The sequence below is a fragment of the Theobroma cacao genome, chromosome 6 (assembly GCF_000208745.1).
Source record: "Theobroma cacao cultivar B97-61/B2 chromosome 6, Criollo_cocoa_genome_V2, whole genome shotgun sequence".
NCBI classification, from domain to species: Eukaryota; Viridiplantae; Streptophyta; class Magnoliopsida; order Malvales; family Malvaceae; genus Theobroma; species Theobroma cacao.
In genome coordinates, this window is record NC_030855.1 from 1,524,818 (window position 1) to 1,546,344 (window position 21,527).

The following is a 21,527-nucleotide window of genomic DNA, read 5'->3' on the forward strand; positions in this document are numbered from 1 at the left end:
ATTATTTTGATATTCAGTTGATTTCGAATTTGAATTGTTTCAAATCCATATTATACAGATTCAAATTATTAATTTTTTTTAATCAAATTCTAATTGGAACTTAGGTAGTATGTAAAAATTTAAAAAAAAAACTGCGAGGTTAGTTAGTATAAATATTTAATATTTTGGGGTCTTTTCGTAATTAGATCTTTTCTAAGTGGACGGCTTCTTGTTCTTTCTTCAAGTATTTCTCCTTTTCCCCTGGTTGCCGCCGCTCTTTTTCCCGTTTGGCCAAACGTATCGTGGAGACTAATTAATGGGGTCGTTGAAGAGGAAGTCGGAAGGAGAGGAGGCATCCTCGGAGTCTCTGCCGCAGAAACAACACAAGGGAGATGGCTCAGTCATGGCGGACGAAGCCGTGGGGTGTGTACATGAAGTTTCATACCCAGATGGTTATGTTCCTTCAACTTCCTCTACAGTTCCAGCTGACTCTAAACCCGCCAAGGAATTTCCTTTTACTCTCGACCCTTTTCAGTCTGAAGCTATCAAGTGCCTCGATAATGGCCAATCTGTCATGGTAAACGTTCTTTTTCTTTTTCTTTCTTTCTCTTCATTTGGAATTATATAAATCCCAGAAAGTAGAGAAATCGAAATTCTAATTTTAAAACAGGTGTCAGCGCATACATCAGCCGGGAAAACTGTAGTAGCGTTGTATGCAATTGCTATGTCTTTGCGGAATAACCAGCGGGTTATATATACTTCACCTATTAAGGCTCTCAGCAACCAAAAGTATAGAGAGTTTAAAGAAGAGTTTTCCGATGTCGGTTTGATGACTGGAGACGTTACAATTGACCCTAATGCTTCTTGCTTGGTTGGTATTTTACTTGGTATTTGTTTGATGTTCTATCTTTTTTTTTGTTATTATTATTTGATTTCTTAATCTTCCCACTGAGAGGGTTGTTTGATTGCAGGTGATGACCACCGAAATCTGGCGTAGTATGCAGTATAAAGGGTCGGAGGTTGTTCGGGAGGTGGCATGGATTGTTTTTGATGAAGTGCACTACATGCGTGATCGTGAAAGAGGTGTTGTGTGGGAAGAGAGTATTGTTATGGCACCAAAGAACTCTCGGTTTGTATTTCTTTCAGCAACTGTGCCTAATGCAAAGGAATTTGCTGATTGGGTGGCAAAGGTGATTAATCCTTGCTTGAATATATTCACCAACTTTCAAGTTGAAAATAATTAATGAATGCTTATTAACCAGCATAACTTCATTAGTCTTAGTAGGCTATATATGCAACATGTGAAAGCTTGATTTTATAGTTTGGTATTTTTGTCCTCCACAAATTGATAGTAGGAAGGTTTTCTTTGAGGAGCTACAAAGAGGAGAACATTAAAAATTAAAACTACATACATCAGTCCAACTCAAGTGCTTGAGTTTAAATCTGATTATTACAGCATAATTCATGTTAATTGCCTGTGAAGCCACTACCTTAGCATTTTTAGTCTTCCTGTCAGTACAACCTTGATTATACTATTTTGATATTGAAGTGGCTAGGACCTGCCAGCATAGAGATAAAGACTGGTGTGTTTGCTTTAGTCCATTAAGAGGAGCTTTAACATTTTGACAACATTGGACTTTTTTTGGGGTTATTTTTTTAAACCTGTTCTTTTTGAAATTATTTTGCAATTTGTTGTGATTTGGGTGAAATATGGCATGGTGTAGGACACAAATTTAAGAACCATGCTGCATGAATTCTTCTAGTTGCAAAGCATGTGAAGGATCCGCCTATGTATTGTGAAAATTATACTTGTAAATGGTGATTAAATGTGTATTGGAAAGTAATGGACAAAAAAGTATAGAGGGAGCTAGACCCTTCTTGAACAACCAAGAGAATTGTATTGAAAAATAAATAAAATTCTTCGATGTTAATGCTTCAAAAAAGAAATAAAAAGAGAATCAAAGATATCAAATAGCATAATAACTTTGCGTTTTCTTTTCCTTTAAAGCTTTCCTATGTAAAATACCAACCCTAATCCTGATGGTCCCTGCTGCTGATTCTTGTGAATGGATTTTGTGCATAGAAAATGGTTATGAATCCTGATGACATTATGCACATTTGTCCGAGTAGGTTATTTTCAGAATCAAGCACATTAGATTATATTGCTAGGTGCTTCTATAAACCATTATTTTGTAGCTTGTTTAATTGTAAAAATATGTCTGCTTATTTTGGTTCTATGATTGCAGGTTCACAAGCAACCATGCCACATTGTTTACACTGATTATCGACCAACACCTCTTCAGCATTATATTTTCCCTGCTGGAGGTGATGGTCTATTTTTGGTGGTAGATGAGAAAGGAAAATTTCGTGAGGATAGCTTTCAGAAAGCTTTAAATGCTCTAGTTCCTACAAGTGAAAGTAACAAGAAAAGAGATAATGGTAAATCACAGAAGGGGTTAGTGATGGGAAAAGTTAGTGAACAAAGTGACATCTTCAAGTTGGTGAAAATGATCATTCAGCGACAGTATGACCCTGTGATAATTTTCAGCTTTAGCAAAAGGGAATGTGAATTTCTTGCAATGCAGGTGGGTTTTGTTTTCTTTTTTTGTTTTTTGGTCTGAAGGGGGGGGGGGGTTGACGGTAAAACCCTATTTTTTTTCTTTTTATATGTATATTATTGGTGTGGGATAAGGAAGACATGGATGGATGGCATGTCTTGTTTCCTCTTACAAACCAAAAGATGCCTAACTATTGGTTGCCTTCTTTATGGTATGTTTTAAAAAGAATTGCTGGTCAGCATTATGCTATGGATAATGTAATGCTGGCAAGTTAGTATTAGATGTATGCTGTCATAGTTTTTGGATTACTACCAATTCAAGTTTGGCCGAGTGGTTGTTGCTTCACCAATAAGAGTTTGTGAAGGTTCATTTCCTCCTTTCATTTTCTTGTCCTTGTACAAATGTACTGATTTTTTTTTTTTTAAATATGTTTAAATTCTTTAGGCAAATGCACCACTTATTCTGTCTTTTTTTTTTTTTTTACTTTATCCAAAATATGTGAGCATCCTGTTCTTTGTTTATGTTTTTAACTGTAGATGGCAAAGATGGATTTAAATGATGATGATGAGAAAGGAAACATAGAAACAATCTTTTGGAGTGCCATGGATATGCTTTCCGATGATGATAAGAAGTTACCTCAGGCAAGTTGTTGTTCCTCTTCTTCCAAATGCTTGATAAGTGTATGAATGTGAACTTATACTTGTATGCACATGTATGCATGCAGATGCATGTGTATGTCTGTTTGTAGAACTCTAATTTTATGATGATTACCTGGTCAACAAGTGGAGAGTTAGTCCTGTCAATCAGGATCTTGTGTCCTTTATTAGTTACTTCTGGCCATACATCCTTTAAGTTGTGAACATTTAGTCAACTGTGATTTCTTTTTTTTTTTGAGAATGTAGTCAACTGTGATTTAAGCTGTTGTTTTTGGGGTTTTTTTGGTAACATTTCCTATTTCTCGAATTTTAAGTTTTCAATATTCTTTATATACTATTTTTTGTCTAGGCACTTCCAAAGTAATGGAAACAATTTGAAATTTTTTTTTGGTTTTGATTTATATGTTTATTTTTTAAATGTTGATACTAAATACTTGTTTTCGTCATTTAAAAAAAAAAAACAAAAGATGGAACACTCAGAAACAAAACTAGAAAATTAAAACTGTATCAAATGGAGCCTTCAGTTGCTCCTAATATTTTATGAATGTGTTTCGACATTGAGATCTATGATTGACTTTTATTCTGAGTATCTTATGACTTGTTCTTTTGTTTCACTGAGCTTTTTATTATGCCGTTTGTCATATCCTCTTACAGGTATCAAACATGTTACCCCTTTTGAAACGGGGAATAGGTGTGCATCATTCCGGCTTGCTTCCCATTCTAAAGGAAGTGATTGAGATATTATTTCAGGAAGGGCTGATTAAGGTTTGGAGTACAAACTCAATTTTTAATTCTTTAAGCTAGTGATATATTTAAGGTTTAAGATTGGCTATAATATTATCTATAATTAAGTACTAAATTTGCCTACAGTTGTGGAATCTTCAATTATCAAATTGAATGGTTAACTATTAGTCTGCCAGCTAGGTTGTATGTGTTCCTTGCTCACATTTTGAAGTCTATTTTCCAATAAGTTTTGCTGTTATTTACTATACTATTCTTGTTTCATGATTTTCACCCAGTTGTTCATTTGAGTGTCTGAAGTGTTTTTGTGTCATATGATTTGATAGTCTGAAACTTCTCACTCTTTTTAACCTGGTATATTTTGTTTCTTGAATTTGTCTTTGGCAAATGCTTAAGTAAGTTTCTTTTTTGTATATCTGGTCATGCATATGTGCACACACAAGCTTTACGTCTGTGGAAAGTATGTGAATGCCTGACCACCTTTTTGCCCTCTGTTATGTGACCTTCAATTTGATCACTTATTTTTGAACAGACTGATTTAAATAAATATTGTGAGCCCGAGACTTCTATGAACTTTCTGAGTACTATATAATTTTAGGTCGATTTATATTGGTTCTGTATTATGTTAAGCATCTCAGAACAAAATATTGCGTGTTTGACTGTAGAAAAAAAAATTGTTTTCCATTTTTTTTGGCTATTCCTTTTGATTCTTTCTTTTACCAGAAGTACAAAGATTGAAACATATTTCTTCAGTGTTTGTTTGCCACAGAGACCTTCAGTATTGGGTTAAACATGCCTGCTAAAACTGTTGTGTTTACAAATGTTCGTAAATTTGATGGGGACAAGTTTAGATGGATATCTAGTGGAGAGTACATACAAATGAGTGGCCGTGCTGGTCGTCGAGGTATTGATGCACGCGGAATATGCATTCTTATGGTGGATGAAAGGATGGAACCATCTACTGCTAAAACAATGCTCAAGGGAAATGCTGATAGTTTGAACAGGTATGTTTGCTTTACCTGATGCAAAATGCTTAACTTAGTAAAAGGCGGTTCTCTTGATTTGATGATACTTGGATTAATGGTGTATTTCCAATAATGCGGTTTTACGGGTTTCATGCTGCAGAACATTCATTCATGATACTTGTTAGTTTATAATGATGTCTTATCTGCAGATCTTTTTTCTTTTCCATTCGAAAAGGAACTTTGGGAGGGACTGATTTGTTTACACCAAATCAGACCATGAAAGGTTCTGGGGCCATGATTAAAGATTCCAGTTCCTGGGCCTTGTTTAGTAGGAGAGATGGAAAAGGGAAGCAATAAAAAAGTTGGGAGAGATAGAAAATCGAAAGGGGAACAAACATTTTATTTTTTGCACTATTAAAAGTGAAGGATCTCAGCTTTTCTTGCTTTATTTTAACATAACAGAACTACTGTAGTGTTATGTGTAACACCTACTGACAACAAAATTTGCATAATCAATCCTTTGTTCTGGGGTTCTTAACTTGTAAAAGGGGGAAAACATTCTCTTTTAGGGGCACAATCATTTTGAGGTAACGTTTAGATGGTTGTAGTTGCCGGTAGCTGATATCTAGTTGGACATACTTCTTGATAGCAACTATATCTTTTTGTTGTGAATTAGGATGATGGTTAACTGCTAATAAGCTAGGGTGTTAACATCACTGGACAAGGACTGACTGTTTAAAACTTGATTTAAAGGATGCTGTAGTGGAGAAGTTAAAATTCCATAATCAAAGAATTATGAATTTCCATCCACACGAAAAATAATTAAGGATTTAACTGGTGCTTTTCCATTTCATTTCAGTGCCTTCCACCTAAGCTACAATATGCTATTGAATCAATTGTGCTGTGAAGACGCTGATCCTGAAAGTATGCTTCGTAATTCGTTCTATCAGTTTCAAGCCGATCGTGCAATTCCTGACCTTGAGGTCAGTTGTTATTAGATTCCAGAATTGTTTAATTTTATGTTGATCTCTTGATTATGGTTATCCGGTTTTTGAATATTGAAACTGATTTTAATATTATTTACATTATTGGTAATCAATAGCAGAGAGTAAAAATATAAGGTATCTGTTATTCTTGGAGACAAAATGTAATTGTTAGTGTTTAAGCCAACAAATTGTGTTGAATTGCTATCCAGTTCAAGTGGCTAGCATTCTCTGGTCCTCAAAAGGCATTTACTTTTAAAGTTTCTCCACGGTTGGAGTGGAAAGGGGCTAGAAATCTAGAGGAGCAAAAAGGCAGATGGTGAAATATTCCACCTCTGGAGCTATAGAAAAGGAGCACTGTGTTGGTGCTAGTGTGTACTTTGTGTATAACCAAAAAAAAAAAAGTGATGGGACCTAAGAAGAAAGATCATACATTTCTGTGTTTTTTTGGATATTCTTTTAAGTGTACATTTCTACTAAATGAAAAATCTGATTTCTTGATAATTATGAACTCTTCTCTAATGCAAACCAAAAATGCCTAAGATTTTTAAGCTATTTAACTATTTTTAGAGCTTTTCTCAATTAATCTGATGCAAGATATTATAATTTGCAGAAACAAATAAAGGCTCTGGAAGAAGAGAGGGATTCCATGATAATTGAAGAAGAAGATAGTTTGAAGAATTATTACAATCTGATTCGGCAATACAAAAGTTTGAAAAATGATGTTCGTGATATCGTGTTTTCTCCAAAGTATTGCTTACCCTATATGAAATCTGGCAGGCCAGTATGTATACAATGCATTGATGATGAAAAGTCTCCATCTTTCTCCATTGAGGACCAAGTTACCTGGGGTGTTTTAATGGACTTCCATAGAGTAAAAAGTGTTGTTGAAGGTGAGAACACAAGTTGATCCCTTGTAATTGTCAAACAGTGCCTTAACATTTTGAGTTAAATTAATTGCAAATATGTCAAATTCTTGATGCAGATGATGCCAGTAGAAGACCAGAAGATGCAAGCTATGGCCTTGATATTCTTACAAGATGTGCTGTGAGCAAAGATGGTCTTGGAAAGAAAAAAATTAAGATTGTCCCTTTGAAAGAGCCTGGGGAACCTCTTGTTGTTTCTGTGCCTCTCTCTCAGGTAAATTCCCCGTACTTCTTGGTTATTTACATATTCTCAGTTCAGGGGGCATGCACAATAAGTTAAAATAGTGAAATTTGTGTTGTTTTTCTTCTAAAAGTATAAAACAGTTGTAAAGATAGCTTCAGCAACTATGGAATCTTACAGAAGGGAAATGTCACGGGTACATGCAATGTGCATATAAAAAATGCACATTGGTCACCAGACATTCAGAGTGTACAGAACAAAAGCAGGACATATTTACGAGTATCTGTATTCTGTACTCATGCGAGCATTTAATGCCTATAGGCATATACCTTTGCATTTCATGTGTGTGCAGAACCAATTACCTTCCCTCACCCTCTCCCCCCTGTCCCCCAACATATTCAATATGCAGAATTGTAATAGAGTACCGTAACTAAAAATCATTAATGAGGTGAACAATATTTATCTATGTTATTTGTTTTGTTTTGTTTTTACATTAGAATTTCTGATTACAATCTTTGGACCATTCTTTTATTATTTTTCAGGTTGATATTCTTTAAGTAGTGAAGCAAAATTTTGCTACTAGGATTTAGAAGATTGGCTTCTACTTGACTTGGATTTTTCTGGTTCCAGCTATGCAACTGATTGTATTAGTATAAGCAGTTAATAGGAATTTGCTTCTAACTTACTTTTTGGTCTTGGTGAAACTAATCTCCATCCGATAAAGGAAGAATTTAATTTGTTATTTTATGCCTTGAACAGGTTATCAGTCTAAGTAGTGCACGCTTGAACATACCCAAAGATCTTCTGCCGTTAGAAGCTCGCGAGAATGCCTTGAAGAAGCTTTTAGAATTTATTTCTAGATATGCTAATGGGATGCCCTTGGAACCCGAAGAGATGAATGTATATGTTTAATATTTTCTTCATGATATTTTCTGAAAAAAATATAAGATTTTGCTTTGTTCTTTCTATTCTTTTGTCTTTGGATTAATTATCAAATTATTTTGCTATTTCTCAGATACAAAGTAACTCATACAAAAAGGCAGTCCGTAGGTTGGAGGCATTAGAGAACCTGTTTGAAAAACATGAAATTGCAAAATCCCCACTTATTGAGCAAAAGCTTAAAGTTCTGAACGGAAAGGAAGAATTGACAGCCAAGATCAGATCAATTAAGAAAACAATGCGTTCTTCCACAGCATTGGCTTTTAAAGATGAGCTTAAGGCCAGGAAACGGGTTCTAAGGAGGCTAGGGTAAAAAATCATTTCTCTATCATTGCTTCTCTTTTGTTGTCTAATTTTCCTTGTGTCATGGTTTCATAACTTGATAGCTGCTGAGCATTGATATTTTTTTTGCTCAGGAGCTCTAGTTACTGGTTTTATTGTTTTTTCAGTCTTAGAGAACACACGATGATCAGCAGTCTTTATCTGCAATCAAAATGAAGATCCTCAATCCTCTTTTCTTTTTTTTTTCGCAGAATAGGATCTGTCATTTGCAACCACTTTTTTCTAATGCATATCACTCTAGTCCTTGTTTTTTTCTCACCTTCTAAAAGCATATAAATCAATCAAATGTTCCTTTAATATTTATGGTTGTAAATGCTTAATGATGCCTGTAGTTTGTTATGAATTGTCTATTACATTCTCCTTTCACTCAAATTTACTCTTGGCTCAAGCTATTTAACTTAAAGCTAACTATATCCTTTTGCGGTTTTAATATTAATGGGTAATTCTTCACATCGCTTAAGCTTGTTGCACGGAGACCTATTCTCCATATGTTTTTCTCTTATATTGGACATGATTGCAGATACATTACGAGTGATGATGTTGTTGAGTTGAAGGGCAAGGTTGCTTGTGAGATCAGTAGTGCTGATGAGTTGACTCTAACAGAGCTAATGTTCAGTGGGATTTTTAAGGATGTAAAGGCAGAAGAAATGGTGTCTCTGCTCTCTTGTCTTGTTTGGCAGGAGAAGCTTCAAGATGCTGCAAAGCCCAGGGAAGAACTTGAGTTGCTCTTTACACAACTACAAGATACAGCACGGAGGATTGCCAAAGTTCAACTTGAGTGCAAGGTATAGTAGAAACTTCATCTTGCTATGCTTTTTTGTTTGTTTCCATGTTATGTTTGTAGTCTTGGTTTTGGATTTTGGAAAGCACGTTAGATAAGATGCCTGGGAGGGTTTTGGAACTCAAGTCAGGTGAGTTTAGATGTCTGGTTTTGAGTTAAGTCTAACAATTTGAGGCCTGATGGTGTCTTAAACATTTTGGTCATTATCTTTTGAGATATTTGGACAAGGCCAGATGGGAGGGAGAATTGAACCCTGGACCTTGGCCCTCCATTGTATGGGTATTGGGTAACAACCATTGGGTGATTGTTGGGTTGTTTTGAAGCAGGCTTTTCTTGTCATAAGGAAAATGTCTACTTATACTGGGTTGTTCTGAGTCCAACTTGGTAGTTGAGCTCAAACAAGCTCAGTTCAGAAAGAAAGGTTGCAGTTTAATTTTCTCATTTAAGATTCTGAATTAGGATGTTTAATTTTTTTAATTTGTATTTTTTATCTAAAAACCCAATTCACCCAGAATTTAGGACCATATCAATAACAATAATTAAGAAGGCTTTCTTGTTCTTTGTGTACGGTACACAGAACTAGATTAGAAAGCAAAGGCAAAAACAAAAAAACTAACAAAATGTGGTTCCCAGAAGGAACTATTCTTCTTTTTCTCAGAACAGCTACCATAGTAGCTTTGATTTAGGGAGCAGTTTTTCAGAAGATATGGAACCAACACATGCCCAACGGTATATCTTCTGTCCATCAGCCCAGACACCATACTGTCCACTTAGAATTGAGACATTCTTTGATTTTGCCATTGTAGCAGTCATAAGTGATTACAGCTGAGCTGGTGGTTTCATTGTTGTATTGCAAGAGTACTTATACTTGACTTACAGGAAGTGTTTGTCCGTTTACAGGTCCAAATTGATGTGGAAAGCTTTGTAAGTTCATTTCGACCAGATATTATGGAAGCTGTATATGCCTGGGCAAAAGGATCCAAGTTCTATGAGATTATGGAAATTACTCAGGTCTTTGAGGGCAGCTTAATCAGAGCCATCAGAAGACTTGAAGAAGTTCTTCAGCAGCTTATTTCAGCAGCCAAGTCAATTGGAGAGACAGAGCTCGAGTCAAAATTCGAAGAGGCTGTCTCTAAGATTAAAAGAGACATAGTATTTGCAGCATCTCTATACTTGTAGTTCAGTTGCTGGGCAAGGATCAAGGTAGGTCAATCGAGACGATGATCATTTCTGGTGGGAAATTTTCTCTTTATTCGGTAAGCTGAGTTAAAGCAAATGTGAATCAGGGGGAGGGAAGATTACCTGCAAAGTGATGCCCCATAGGGCATTTTCTCGGACAATAGATTAAGATGGATGGAATTCTACGTTACGCCGTCTGCAACATTTCTTGCCTTGTAAGTTATTTCTCCCTCTACGTATTTGCATGCAGCAGCCTATAACAAAAAGTGTCCTAGAAGGCAGAGAGAGTAAGATGCTATAACTGTTCTTGACACATGATTGCTCACAATCCCTAATGTTATATTTACTCATGTACTATGCTGTATAATATTACAGTTGAAAAGTTTTTGTTTCTGCTTCAAGCTTCTTCTATGCCATTTTCGGTGGAGCTAACTTGTAGTGAATTGAGAGCATTAGTGCACTACCCAATTTTGCTGATGTGATATATTTTTATAATTAGTTGAGACTTCCTGAGTCCTTAATGAAGCAATTTGATTTAGCATTTGTGGCTTAATCTTGTTCTTAATTTTCCATTGAATATTCTGTGAATTATTAGATCGAGATACATTTCGTCTATCAAGATTTTATTTTTGAAGATCAAGTATTTTATTATAAGATAAAGGAAAAACATTTTAAAAATTAATTGTAAATAACATGTTCTTTAATAGCATATATTTTTAAAATAAGAGATGTATTTTTGGTGTAGTTTATGCTGTACTCAGTATATCATATTGTACATTCCTAAGACTATTTAAAATAATATCACAATATAGTAATTTTCAAATAAGATAACTTGATGATTTTAAATCGAAGGATAATTTACACTATGGCAGTGGTGTTTGGGGGACGAATAAGAAGTGAGTCGGTCGCGCGGAGTCTTAAGGCGATGGGGTAATAGGATTTGATAAATAATTTTATTATAATAAGTTTTATTTTAATCTTAAGATTATTAAAATTAGTCAATGATTGTGGGATTATGAAATTTAAAAAATTTTGAGAACAGGTTTCTACTAGTGTCCATTTCGTTTGTCATTGCACGACTAACGCATTAATATTTTCATAAATATGACTAACGCATGAATATTTTTATAAATACGGAAATGATATAATAAATAGAATTTTCATAATTCATTTATATATAAATTTTAAATATTTTAATATTTAATATTATCAATATCTTATCATAATAAAATGTAGTACTCGTACGTAAATAACTGTAGAAAAAGTAGCTTAGCTTAATATCCAAAACTTTAATTCTCCCCATTATAGAATTAATGTCTTAATTGGTTCGATGATTTCAGGGCAATCACCAAAGCCGAGAGTGTTCCATTTTTTGTGTTTGACGTGAATACACGCGCATTAAATGCGCGTACCCCTCGAGAGTTTCCACTGCCGTTTCCTACCTGTAGATTTTCTCCACTCAATCATCAGACAGATAATGTTATCACCTTATTGGACTTTTAGGGTTCAGCGCAAGTCAAACCCTTCTAGAACCAAAAGTACAAATCAATCAAGCGTATGTGCCTAAATACGGCCGCACGGGATAAAAGCCGAGAAGAGGACAATTTCGTAGTCTTATATACCGAGGTGCAAAATCTAGGCGAAAATGTCAAAATCCATAACATGTCCGATTTTCGATTCAGTCATTAACTTCCTTTCCTTCTCTCGGTTGTCACAGTAGAGACAGATCGACGTCCGCTACAAGCTCACTGAGCGGACTCAACAGAGTCGGTCAGTCCCAAATCCCAAAACGAAGATGGAACTCGACATGGGAACCATGGCGGCATCCATCGGGGTATCGGTGCCGGTGCTTCGGTTTCTTCTATGTTTCGTGGCGACGATACCGGTGAGTTTTTCATGGCGACTTGTTCCGGGTCGACTAGCTAAACACGTTTACTCCGCGTTTTCAGGAGCGTTGCTTTCCTATCTGTCATTTGGGTTCTCTTCGAATCTGCATTTCTTGGTGCCCATGGTGTTGGGTTATGCTGCAATGGTTCTTTATCGGCCCAAGTGTGGGGTTATCACATTTTTCTTGGGTTTTGGTTATTTGATTGGCTGGTAAGTGTTTTTAATTTATTTTCCCTTTTCCGAATTTCGTGGAAAAATTTTCTTGGTAGATTTGTTTTACATGTCATGTTTTCGTGGTTGTCCTTAAGGAAGATCAGCATTTTGTTTTAAATGTTGGGTTTTTAATTCTAGAAGTTGAATTATTTCTATTCTAGTAATCAAATATGGAAAGTTTGATAAAGAATGGAAATGTAATGTTGGACTTAGCAGATGAAAAAAGTTCGATTTAGTGTGGTCCTGCTTTATTAGGATTCTGTTTCAATTTAATTGAAATGCCTGCCTTGGAAGCCAACTGATACTTTCTTCTTAGGAAAGAAAGTCAAAACAAAAAGTTCAGGAAGGGTGTTTTATGTTAGAGAGTACGTTCCGTTTGTATGAATGAGAAAAATTATGAATGGATGAGAGTTAATATGATAATCTGATGTTTGTGAAATTTAATTTAATCTCGATAAAAATTGGTGAAATCTATTGGCAATTTGGAAATCTTGCACCCAACGCTTTTGCCTTTGACCTGTTGGGTCTTCACGCCAAATTGACTGACAAGATTGCATGTTTGTCTTTTTGAATACTTTAGTAGATGCATGTACATACATTATTCCTTTACCATCTAAGATTATAAGATGCTGAAAATCTGGGATAAGAGTATTGCTTATTCAATTGTCTGTTGAAGTTTGTCTAAAAGTCCTTTTTGATGCATGCATGATAATTCAGTACTTGTAAATAATGCTTTGTTATTTCAGAATTCTTGACTATTCCTATACGTTTGTAGCCATGTATATTACATGAGCGGGGATGCATGGAAAGAAGGAGGCATTGATGCGACTGGTAAGCATGTTTGGAATTTCTCCTTCGCATTTGAGAAGTTCTTCTTCAAAATTTGATTACAAGAGTTTAAATTTTAAATGATTTTTAGATCTGCTATGCTTCAGTGATATGGATAAATTAGGTTAATCTTCATATTGCTGCCTTTGGTTGTGATGAACATCAACCTGTAGTTTATTGCTATTTGTGTCATAATATCAAATTTGTTCGCACCTTGACATTCAATTGTTTTAATTGCATTTGCATATATGCACGCTATTATTCAAAGATTTTCTGTAGCTTTCTCATGAGTGCTCAAGAATTCTTCTTTAGCACTTTACACATGTCAGTTAATTGTGGAGCACTATCTTCCGATATTTAGGAGCCTTGATGGTCTTGACACTGAAAGTCATTTCATGTGCAATAAATTACAATGATGGGTTGTTGAAAGAGGAAGGGTTACGTGAGGCTCAGAAGAAAAATCGGTTGATTAAGTTGCCTTCATTGATTGAGTATTTTGGGTACTGCCTCTGCTGTGGCAGTCACTTTGCTGGTCCAGTTTACGAGATGAAGGACTACCTTGATTGGACTGAAGGGAAGGGGGTAGGTTTCTTATGTTGTTTGTTCACCTGCATGCCTTTTCTACTCTGAAGTTACTGGTATGCAGCAACTTTAATAATCTTGTTACTCTTTTTCCCTTTCAAGATATGGGCTCATTCAGATAAAAGATCTCCATCACCTTATGGGGCGACTTTCCGAGCACTTGTCCAAGCTTCTATTTGCATGGCATTTTATCTGTACCTTGTACCGTATCATCCCTTGACACGTTTTACTGAACCCATATACCAAGAATGGGGATTATGGAGGAAGTTGAGTTACCAGTATATGTCTGGCTTTACAGCACGTTGGAAATATTATTTCATCTGGTCAATTTCGGAGGCCTCTATTATTATCTCTGGCCTTGGTTTCAGTGGATGGACAGAATCTTCACCACCGAAACCGAAGTGGGATCGTGCAAAGAATGTTGACATCCTAGGGGTTGAGCTGGCAAAGAGTTCTGTTGTGTTACCACTTGTGTGGAACATACAAGTCAGCACCTGGCTTCGTCATTGTGAGTCTTTCATTCTCTATTTTTTTTCTGTTTTTCGTTTGTTAGGTTTGCTTAAAAATGATGTTGGTATATTTATGAATATATTGCTTAAAATCTTACAACTTTTGGAATTGGCTTCTGAACCTGTCTTTGGTTGATCCTCTGGCTTGAAATTGTAATTTTTTTTTTGTTTTGAGGGTTCTTGATGCAGTCCACTGGCAGCCTTTTTTTTATATTTGTCAAAATCTCCTTCAAAAGTTCTATTTTATGTGTAATAAGTCAACACATGTAAGAAGAAGATAGGTCAGTTCAATATGAAGTTTATATACATTTGATTACAATATGGTATGGCTTTCTGATGTTTTAAAGCAACAACAGTTATTTTACATTTTTTAGCATCAACGATCTCATTAATTTCTGTGGCAACATTATAGCACACACAGGATTAAAAAATAAGATATCTTGAGTGAAAATGAAACTTATACTCTGTTGGTGCAGATGTTTATGAGAGACTTATTACGAAGGGGAGGAAACCTGGGTTTTTCCAGTTGCTGGCCACACAGACTGTCAGTGCTGTTTGGCATGTGAGTCATTTTACTTTACTGAAAAAGTTTTATGATGTTCACAATACTTGTCATCTTTTTTCATTTTGGTACAAAACAAATTTATAAAATTATGATTGACAGAATTCACCCAAAATTTCCCTGGCACTTCTCTCATCAGTTCAATTTTCTTTTGTTCACGCGTTTTCTCATTTGTTATAGGGATTGTATCCTGGGTACATCATATTCTTTGTTCAGTCAGCTTTGATGATTGCTGGTTCAAGAGGTACTGATTTGAGAATCCTTATTGCTTTTGGGATCTATTATTAGCATTTATGTTTGTTTATCTCTTCCACTTTCTTTCTGAACAGTTATTTACCGATGGGAGCAAGCTACTAATATGGCTCTTGTGAAAAAAGCATTTGTCTTCATGAACTTTGCTTACACACTCTTGGTTCTGAACTACTCCGCTGTTGGTTTTATGGTTAGTCTCTGTCTGTCTGTCTGTCTCTCTCTGAGTTTAAACCATCAGCTACTTGAAGCAGAAATTCTATAATTTTAGGGTGATGATATATGCACCCAATCAAGCCATCCTTCAGTCGGCCACGTCACTGATGGATGGATGGTGCGGGATGAGCAAGAGGGATGAATAAATATATCATTTTCCATAATATTATAGTTTTTAATATGCTTTTCTTCTTGTATGGTACAGGTATTAAGCATGCATGAGACACTTGCCTCATACAGTAGTGTGTACTATATCGGAACCATCCTTCCCATAGCATTGATTCTTCTTGGTTACATTATACCCGCAAAGCCTGCCAGATCTAAAGCTCGTAAAGAGCAGTGAGGCTAAAGCCGTATATTCTTCTTTCTGGAGTGACGAAGAGCACTGGTTTCTCTGGTTAGGATGATTTGTGATGCTCTTACCACCCTGGAATTTTTTAGCAAGTTTTAATCTTATTTAAACATGATATGGAACAACCATTTCTGAAGTCTTGCAATGTTAATTTTATGCTGATGGCAGATTGATTCCTGTTCATCATTTTTTTTTTTTTCTGCTGCTTTATTCCCACAACTAGATGGTGTTAGCATTGGAGACAGTTTGGAAGTTTTTTGTTTTCCCCCATGTTCCTTGCGTGTGGTGTGATTATTCCCAGCTTTGCTTTTGGCTTTGGGCTGGCATTGCCATTGCTGTTACTTTCCAAGTACCATTGGCAAAGGTTCTGGTCTTACCTGAAAAGCCGAAGAACCGGTTAGTCAAAAAGTAACAACAAGGCAGGCTGGATGTGGATGAGCAGATGAGAGAATTGTAGGCTGTCAAATTGATCACGTGTCATAATGGTCAACCTTTTTATTATTCCAACCTCTGGAATTCTGTTCCAGCTAGCATCTCAATGGCAAAATCATACCGGGAATGTTACATTTTGACTTTAGCGAGTCATTTTAATTGATAGTGCCATTATTCTCTTTCTAGAAAGTTAATCTCACCACATGAGTAGTTGTCACGAAATTCTTATGCTTTTCGAAAAAATTAATTTGATAGAGTCTGCAATGTTTTTATTTATAAGTTTAAAACTCTTTTTTGTTTGTACAATATGAGATTTCATAATATCTCTTTCGCTTGAATCGTAACACTTTTGTCTTCGAGTCACGTTGGTTACATTCACCTGCCAAAGTATTTGGTATATCGGAATTGAATTCGAATTGATTTTGTATCATTTTGTTATGAAATTATTATTATATTTTTTAAAAAAATTAACATAATAATGTTTACAACATTCACATTTAATAAATTTATGATTTATTTCGTATTTATTTACTTTTGAGATTTTATCACATAACGTTCATGTTTATAAATTTTTTGAAATTTCTTCAATTTGTCTATGAAATTGAATTATTTTATTCTCTTCCTAGGAAGTTAGTCTCACCACATGAGTAGTTGTCACGAAATTATTACTCTTTTCCGAAGAATTTAATTTGATAGAGTGTGCAATGTTTGTATTTATAAGTTTAAAACTCTTTTTTGTTTGTACAATATGAGATTTCATAATATCTCTTTCACTTGAATCTGTAACACTTTTGTCTTTGAGTCGCATTGGTTACATTCACTTGTCAAAATATTTGGAACATCATTCACCTGCCAAAGTATTTGACACATTGGAATAGAATTTGAATTGACTTTTTATCACTTTGTCACAAAATTATTATTATTTTTTGAGATTTTATTACGTAACGTTCACGTTTATAAATTTTTTAAAGTGTTTTCAATTTGTCTATGAAATTGAATTATTTTATTTTTTTCTTTCGAAACACTTGACGCATTATTTATTTTTGCCCTTAAAATTTGCCTCTTGTAGACATTTTTAATACAACCCAGTTCATAGAACTCAATCACTGCCTTTGCTTTAATTCAAATCCAAAGAAAGAAAATGGGTAGTATTACTTCTTCAATTTAACTGTTCCTAGATAAATTTCCCCAAAAGAAATAAAAATGCAAGAATGACTCAACAACAGTTCAACTTACGACACTATTAAATTGATTGGATCATATCATATTGAATTGAAATGAGTGTCTTTTCAGCAACCATGAGGCAAACAGACAGATGCCAACTGGCTGCAGATATTCTTTTGGGCTAGAGCTGGCCTATTGCCATCTTCTCCTTTTCAAGATTTGTTGCTTTCCAGTTTAAAGGGACACCACCCTTGGCCTCCCATTTGATTTTCCTATTTTCTTCTTTATCCATTTTCATTAAATTTCAACTTAAATTTAATCAATCATCTCAATATTTTCCTTCATGTGAAAAGATTATAAACTTATTATATGACATGAATCAATAAAAAAAAAATTCACTGATTAGCTAACAGATAGGATAGTATTTATTTTGATACTTGTATTAAATTTTTAAGAATATTTTTAATTTAAGGTTCAATAATTGTGTAGGAAAATTATTAGATAGATTCCTGTCTCAGGTTCTACCTCCAAACTCAAATTAACACCAAATTGTTGGTTGCTGTTTACATATCCAAAACAAGAAAGGTCATTAAGAACAAGAATGAAGACCAAAAAGATCAATCCCACAACAAACTTATGTTACCAAAAAGAACAAGAAGGTATGACTTGTATCGGTTTTTATAGCATCGTAAATTTGTCACGAATCCATATTTTTAATTTAAAAAATGTATCGAAATAGAAGAATGTTTTTACTTATAAGCTCAAAACCTATTTATTTTTTACTAAAATGATTTACGTGAGAAAAGTATTGTATAAAAAGAATGCATCTATTCTATTCTATGTTTTTCAAAATAAATTTTTTATAATAATCATAAAGTATTTCTCTTATGCTGAAACAATAAATATGTAAAATCGTAAATGAAAAATGAATTTATACAAGCAACCATAACATTTTATTATTATGTAAGATTATAATTGACGTGATGGGAGTAATTTACCGAATAATTTCTCTTATGAAATATTCATTTTCATCCAAAATAAAACAAAGAATTAAATGACTCTAAATGCATTGCATTCCTCATAAACTCTTAATGTAAATGAAAGTAAAATGGAAAGAGAAAAATGGAATACATAAAGGGGAAGAATCTATGAATTTGGTATGCAAATAAATGTTTGGAAACGTAAGAAATGTATGAAAAGCCAACGTTTCCTTGTTTGTCTCCTCTTAACTTGAGCTAATCTCCAAGCACACAGGATTTTTATTTTGTTTCTTTATATAGTTAGATTGTTCTGCTAACATTCTTCCTTGGTTGGCCATTAATTTTCCTCTCCTTTTCTCTTCTCTACCCTTTTGTTTCCCTTCTCTCCTCATTGCTTCTTTGAGGAGAAAATAGCCTTCTTTTTTTTTTTTCTTTATGATCATTTACATGCAGTTGTTTGCTTGTAAAATGACCAAGTCAAAGCCTAAACCTTTCCTGTTGGAAGCAACAGTCTGAGGAGATCTAATGTTCTTGCTTCTCTTTCTGGCTGCCTCTAAGTCAAGGGAAGACTAAGAAATATCTCCAGTTTGGTTTTTTGGCATTTACTGCACAAGCAGTACTTTTATTGTCTTACGAGCTTGCATGGTTTGATGATGAATTCAAAGGTTAAAGGGGTGTGTTCAATGCCTGACAAGAAACCTGTTGGCGGTGCCAGTGAAGGCAGTGTGAATCCTAAGGAGTGGGAAGTTACGCCAGGAGGAATGTTGGTTCAGAAGCGGAATTCGAGTTCCAATCAGAGTTCTGTTCCAATTCCCACCATTAGAGTCAGAGTGAAACATGGCTCTACGTATCATGAAATTCGTGTTAGTTCTCAAGCAAGCTTTGGTAATTGGAATTCTTTGAACCCTTTTCTTTGTTATACCTAAATGACTTTGAATGTTCAGGTTTTGCAGTGAAAGAGTATAGGGTATTGATTTGTTTTTGGTTTGTAGGGGAATTGAAGAAGATGCTGGCAGATCATACTGGATTGCATCCCTTGGATCAGAAGCTGATATACAGAAAAAAGGAGAGAGATTCAAAGGCATTTTTAGATGTTGCAAGAGTGAAAGATGGATCAAAAATGGTGTTGGTTGAAGACATTGCAAGCAAAGAGAGAAGGTGTCTTGAGATGCTAAAAATTGCTAAGATGGAAAAGTCTTCCAAATCTTTATTGCAAATTGGCTTGGAAGTAGACAACTATGCTGAGCAGGTAATTCTCTCTGAAACATCGTCTGCCTGTTTTCCACTTCTTTTACCACAATTTTTCTGTGATATATTGATAGAGATTTTGTTATGAACATTGTTCTTTCATTGCAACTGGTTAGGTTAAAGCTTTGGAGACAACAGTTGCTAGAGGCAGCAAAGTTCAGCAGATGGATGTGGATCATTTAACTGGACTCTTGATGACAAGTTTAGTTAAATTGGATGAACTGGCTGTCATTGGAGACTTGAAATCCCAAAAGACAATGCTAGTATGTTGGCATTTGTGATTAGCTTATTACCTTTGAAACTTTATTTGTTTCAGTTCCATTAATAACTTTTTCTTTTGATCTTTCTTGAAGGAAAGGAAATTGCAAAAGCAGGTTGAAACTCTTGATGCCATGAAGTTGCAGAACACAATGCCAAGAAGCAAAGGAGACAAAATCCCAGTGAAGCAACATGAGCATTCAATAGGGAAAGGGCCTATAGCAACACAAAAGGAGCAAACACAAGAGAAGCAGAAGAGTTTAATAGCGCAAATGCCTATGCTGCAGCAAACACAAAGGCACTCTGAACAGTCAGTTGTCTTCACAACAAAATGGGAAACTTTTGACTAACATTGGTGGCAGAAAAGTCCAGTTTCAATGCTGAATTGAGATGGGGATTCCTTGAGTAAGTCCATATGATGAAAGATTATACAGTAGCTAGAATCAAAGGGCTTTCTCTTCTTTGTTGGACAATAAAATTTGATCTTATCCTCACACTGTCGGTTTGCATCTTTCACTTTGTTGTCCTTGTTAGAGAATTGGTTCTTTGCAAATTGTACATAGAAAGTGAGGAAAAGTGGGGGAAGAGCCTTGGGGGGGTTAGGAATGGAGATTGAAGGCTTTGTTAAAGCAGCTATTCCATGTTCTGTCTCTCTTTTCTGAGGATTGGGACCACAAAAGCCAATCGATCTCACCTTTAAGTTCAATAGTAATTAATGAGAAATGAATGATCTTTCTGGCATGGGACCAGCAGGCCTATCAATTCAAACTTTTTAATCATATATGTGTAGCCTGTTCTACATGCAAGAGATTGATCAATGAACAAGTTTACTTTGGTCACCTAAGAATCTTTTTTCCTTGTGAGGTTGCAAGAATAGGGAAACAAATACTAAAAAAACCAAGACCATTAGGAAATGATATAAAGTAATTATACCAGAATCATTGAAAGTTAGGTTTGAGTTGGACTTTGGAGGGCAAGACTCCTAAGAAAGGCTTAAATATTACTTCAATAATGTATTATATATGCACAGTGGCGCTTATAAATTAAAGTGTACTTGAGCCTTGAAAGATTCAGTATAACTCATATTGGCCGGACTTGTGGTATTTGGTTAGTGCCAGATTTATGTGAATTATAGTCTGTGTCTAGACGGAAGGAATAAAACAGCTCAGGTTGCTTGATTGCAAGTGGCCAGACAATAATCCTTGCAAGATTATAGAATTGCATCATGCCCTGTCAGATGTGGATAATCTTTGCCTCAAAAAGTTGTCACACTGCACATTAACTGAGGCTGGATATTAGAAGGGAGAAAAAGGATTGATTTTGAAAGATTTCTAATGTTAAATTCAGATAACATGATAAATAATAATCATGAAGGAAGAACCAACAAGGAATGCAATGAGTTCTATACAAGGAAAACAAAAAGATTTGAGCCCCAAAGATTTGAAGTTGTCAAGAAAAATATCTGCTGCTGCTTCTTGATTAGCTTTGGAGTAAAGGAGCAAGAACAGGCAAAGCTTACTCCTTTTCCTTCCATTCTTCCTTTATGGCAAATTCTTTTGATAACATTGGAGTTTCCCTCTGCTTGGTAGTCAGACTATCACTTTCTAAATATGGTTTTGCAGGAAAGCAAAATTAGTTCATTCGACTTGGGAAATGAATTACATGTGGGAATCCTGATACTCTTGGGACAATATTCTAACTTCAAACACAAATAGTTCACCAGGAAGGTGGGACTGTTGCATTTAAAGTATAGTTAACTACTTCTTCCACTTTGCAGTGCTGCTTTAAATTGCCATGACACATCTGCCTCTTTACTT

At 35.1% G+C, this 21,527-nt stretch overlaps 3 protein-coding genes across 4 annotated transcripts; all 3 read left to right on the forward strand.

Moving 5' to 3' along the window:
• On the forward strand, window positions 180-10,783 carry LOC18595202 (DExH-box ATP-dependent RNA helicase DExH9). 2 transcript variants are annotated; one of them, XM_018123733.1, is made up of 15 exons: window positions 180-556; window positions 650-850; window positions 951-1,169; window positions 2,226-2,564; window positions 3,074-3,178; window positions 3,848-3,958; window positions 4,688-4,938; window positions 5,759-5,882; window positions 6,496-6,775; window positions 6,868-7,022; window positions 7,749-7,889; window positions 8,005-8,237; window positions 8,791-9,055; window positions 9,952-10,254; window positions 10,338-10,783. In XM_018123733.1, exons 1-14 carry the CDS (start codon window positions 296-298, stop codon window positions 10,228-10,230), a joined length of 2,964 nt encoding a protein of 987 aa, XP_017979222.1. In that variant the 5' UTR covers window positions 180-295; the 3' UTR covers window positions 10,231-10,254; window positions 10,338-10,783. The 2 variants fall into 2 exon arrangements, with proteins under 2 accessions (XP_017979222.1, XP_017979221.1); XM_018123732.1 differs by having other exon boundaries at window positions 9,952-10,783.
• LOC18595203 (lysophospholipid acyltransferase 1) lies at window positions 11,840-15,897 on the forward strand. The gene is made up of 8 exons (XM_007023044.2): window positions 11,840-12,327; window positions 13,106-13,161; window positions 13,520-13,740; window positions 13,843-14,248; window positions 14,726-14,811; window positions 14,992-15,055; window positions 15,141-15,253; window positions 15,482-15,897. The coding sequence occupies exons 1-8, from the start codon at window positions 12,026-12,028 to the stop codon at window positions 15,617-15,619; spliced, it is 1,386 nt and encodes a 461-aa protein (XP_007023106.1). The 5' UTR covers window positions 11,840-12,025; the 3' UTR covers window positions 15,620-15,897.
• LOC18595204 (BAG family molecular chaperone regulator 1) lies at window positions 18,415-20,472 on the forward strand. Its single transcript, XM_007023049.2, has 4 exons — window positions 18,415-19,089; window positions 19,197-19,453; window positions 19,569-19,715; window positions 19,806-20,472. Exons 1-4 carry the CDS (start codon window positions 18,855-18,857, stop codon window positions 20,058-20,060), a joined length of 894 nt encoding a protein of 297 aa, XP_007023111.2. The 5' UTR covers window positions 18,415-18,854; the 3' UTR covers window positions 20,061-20,472.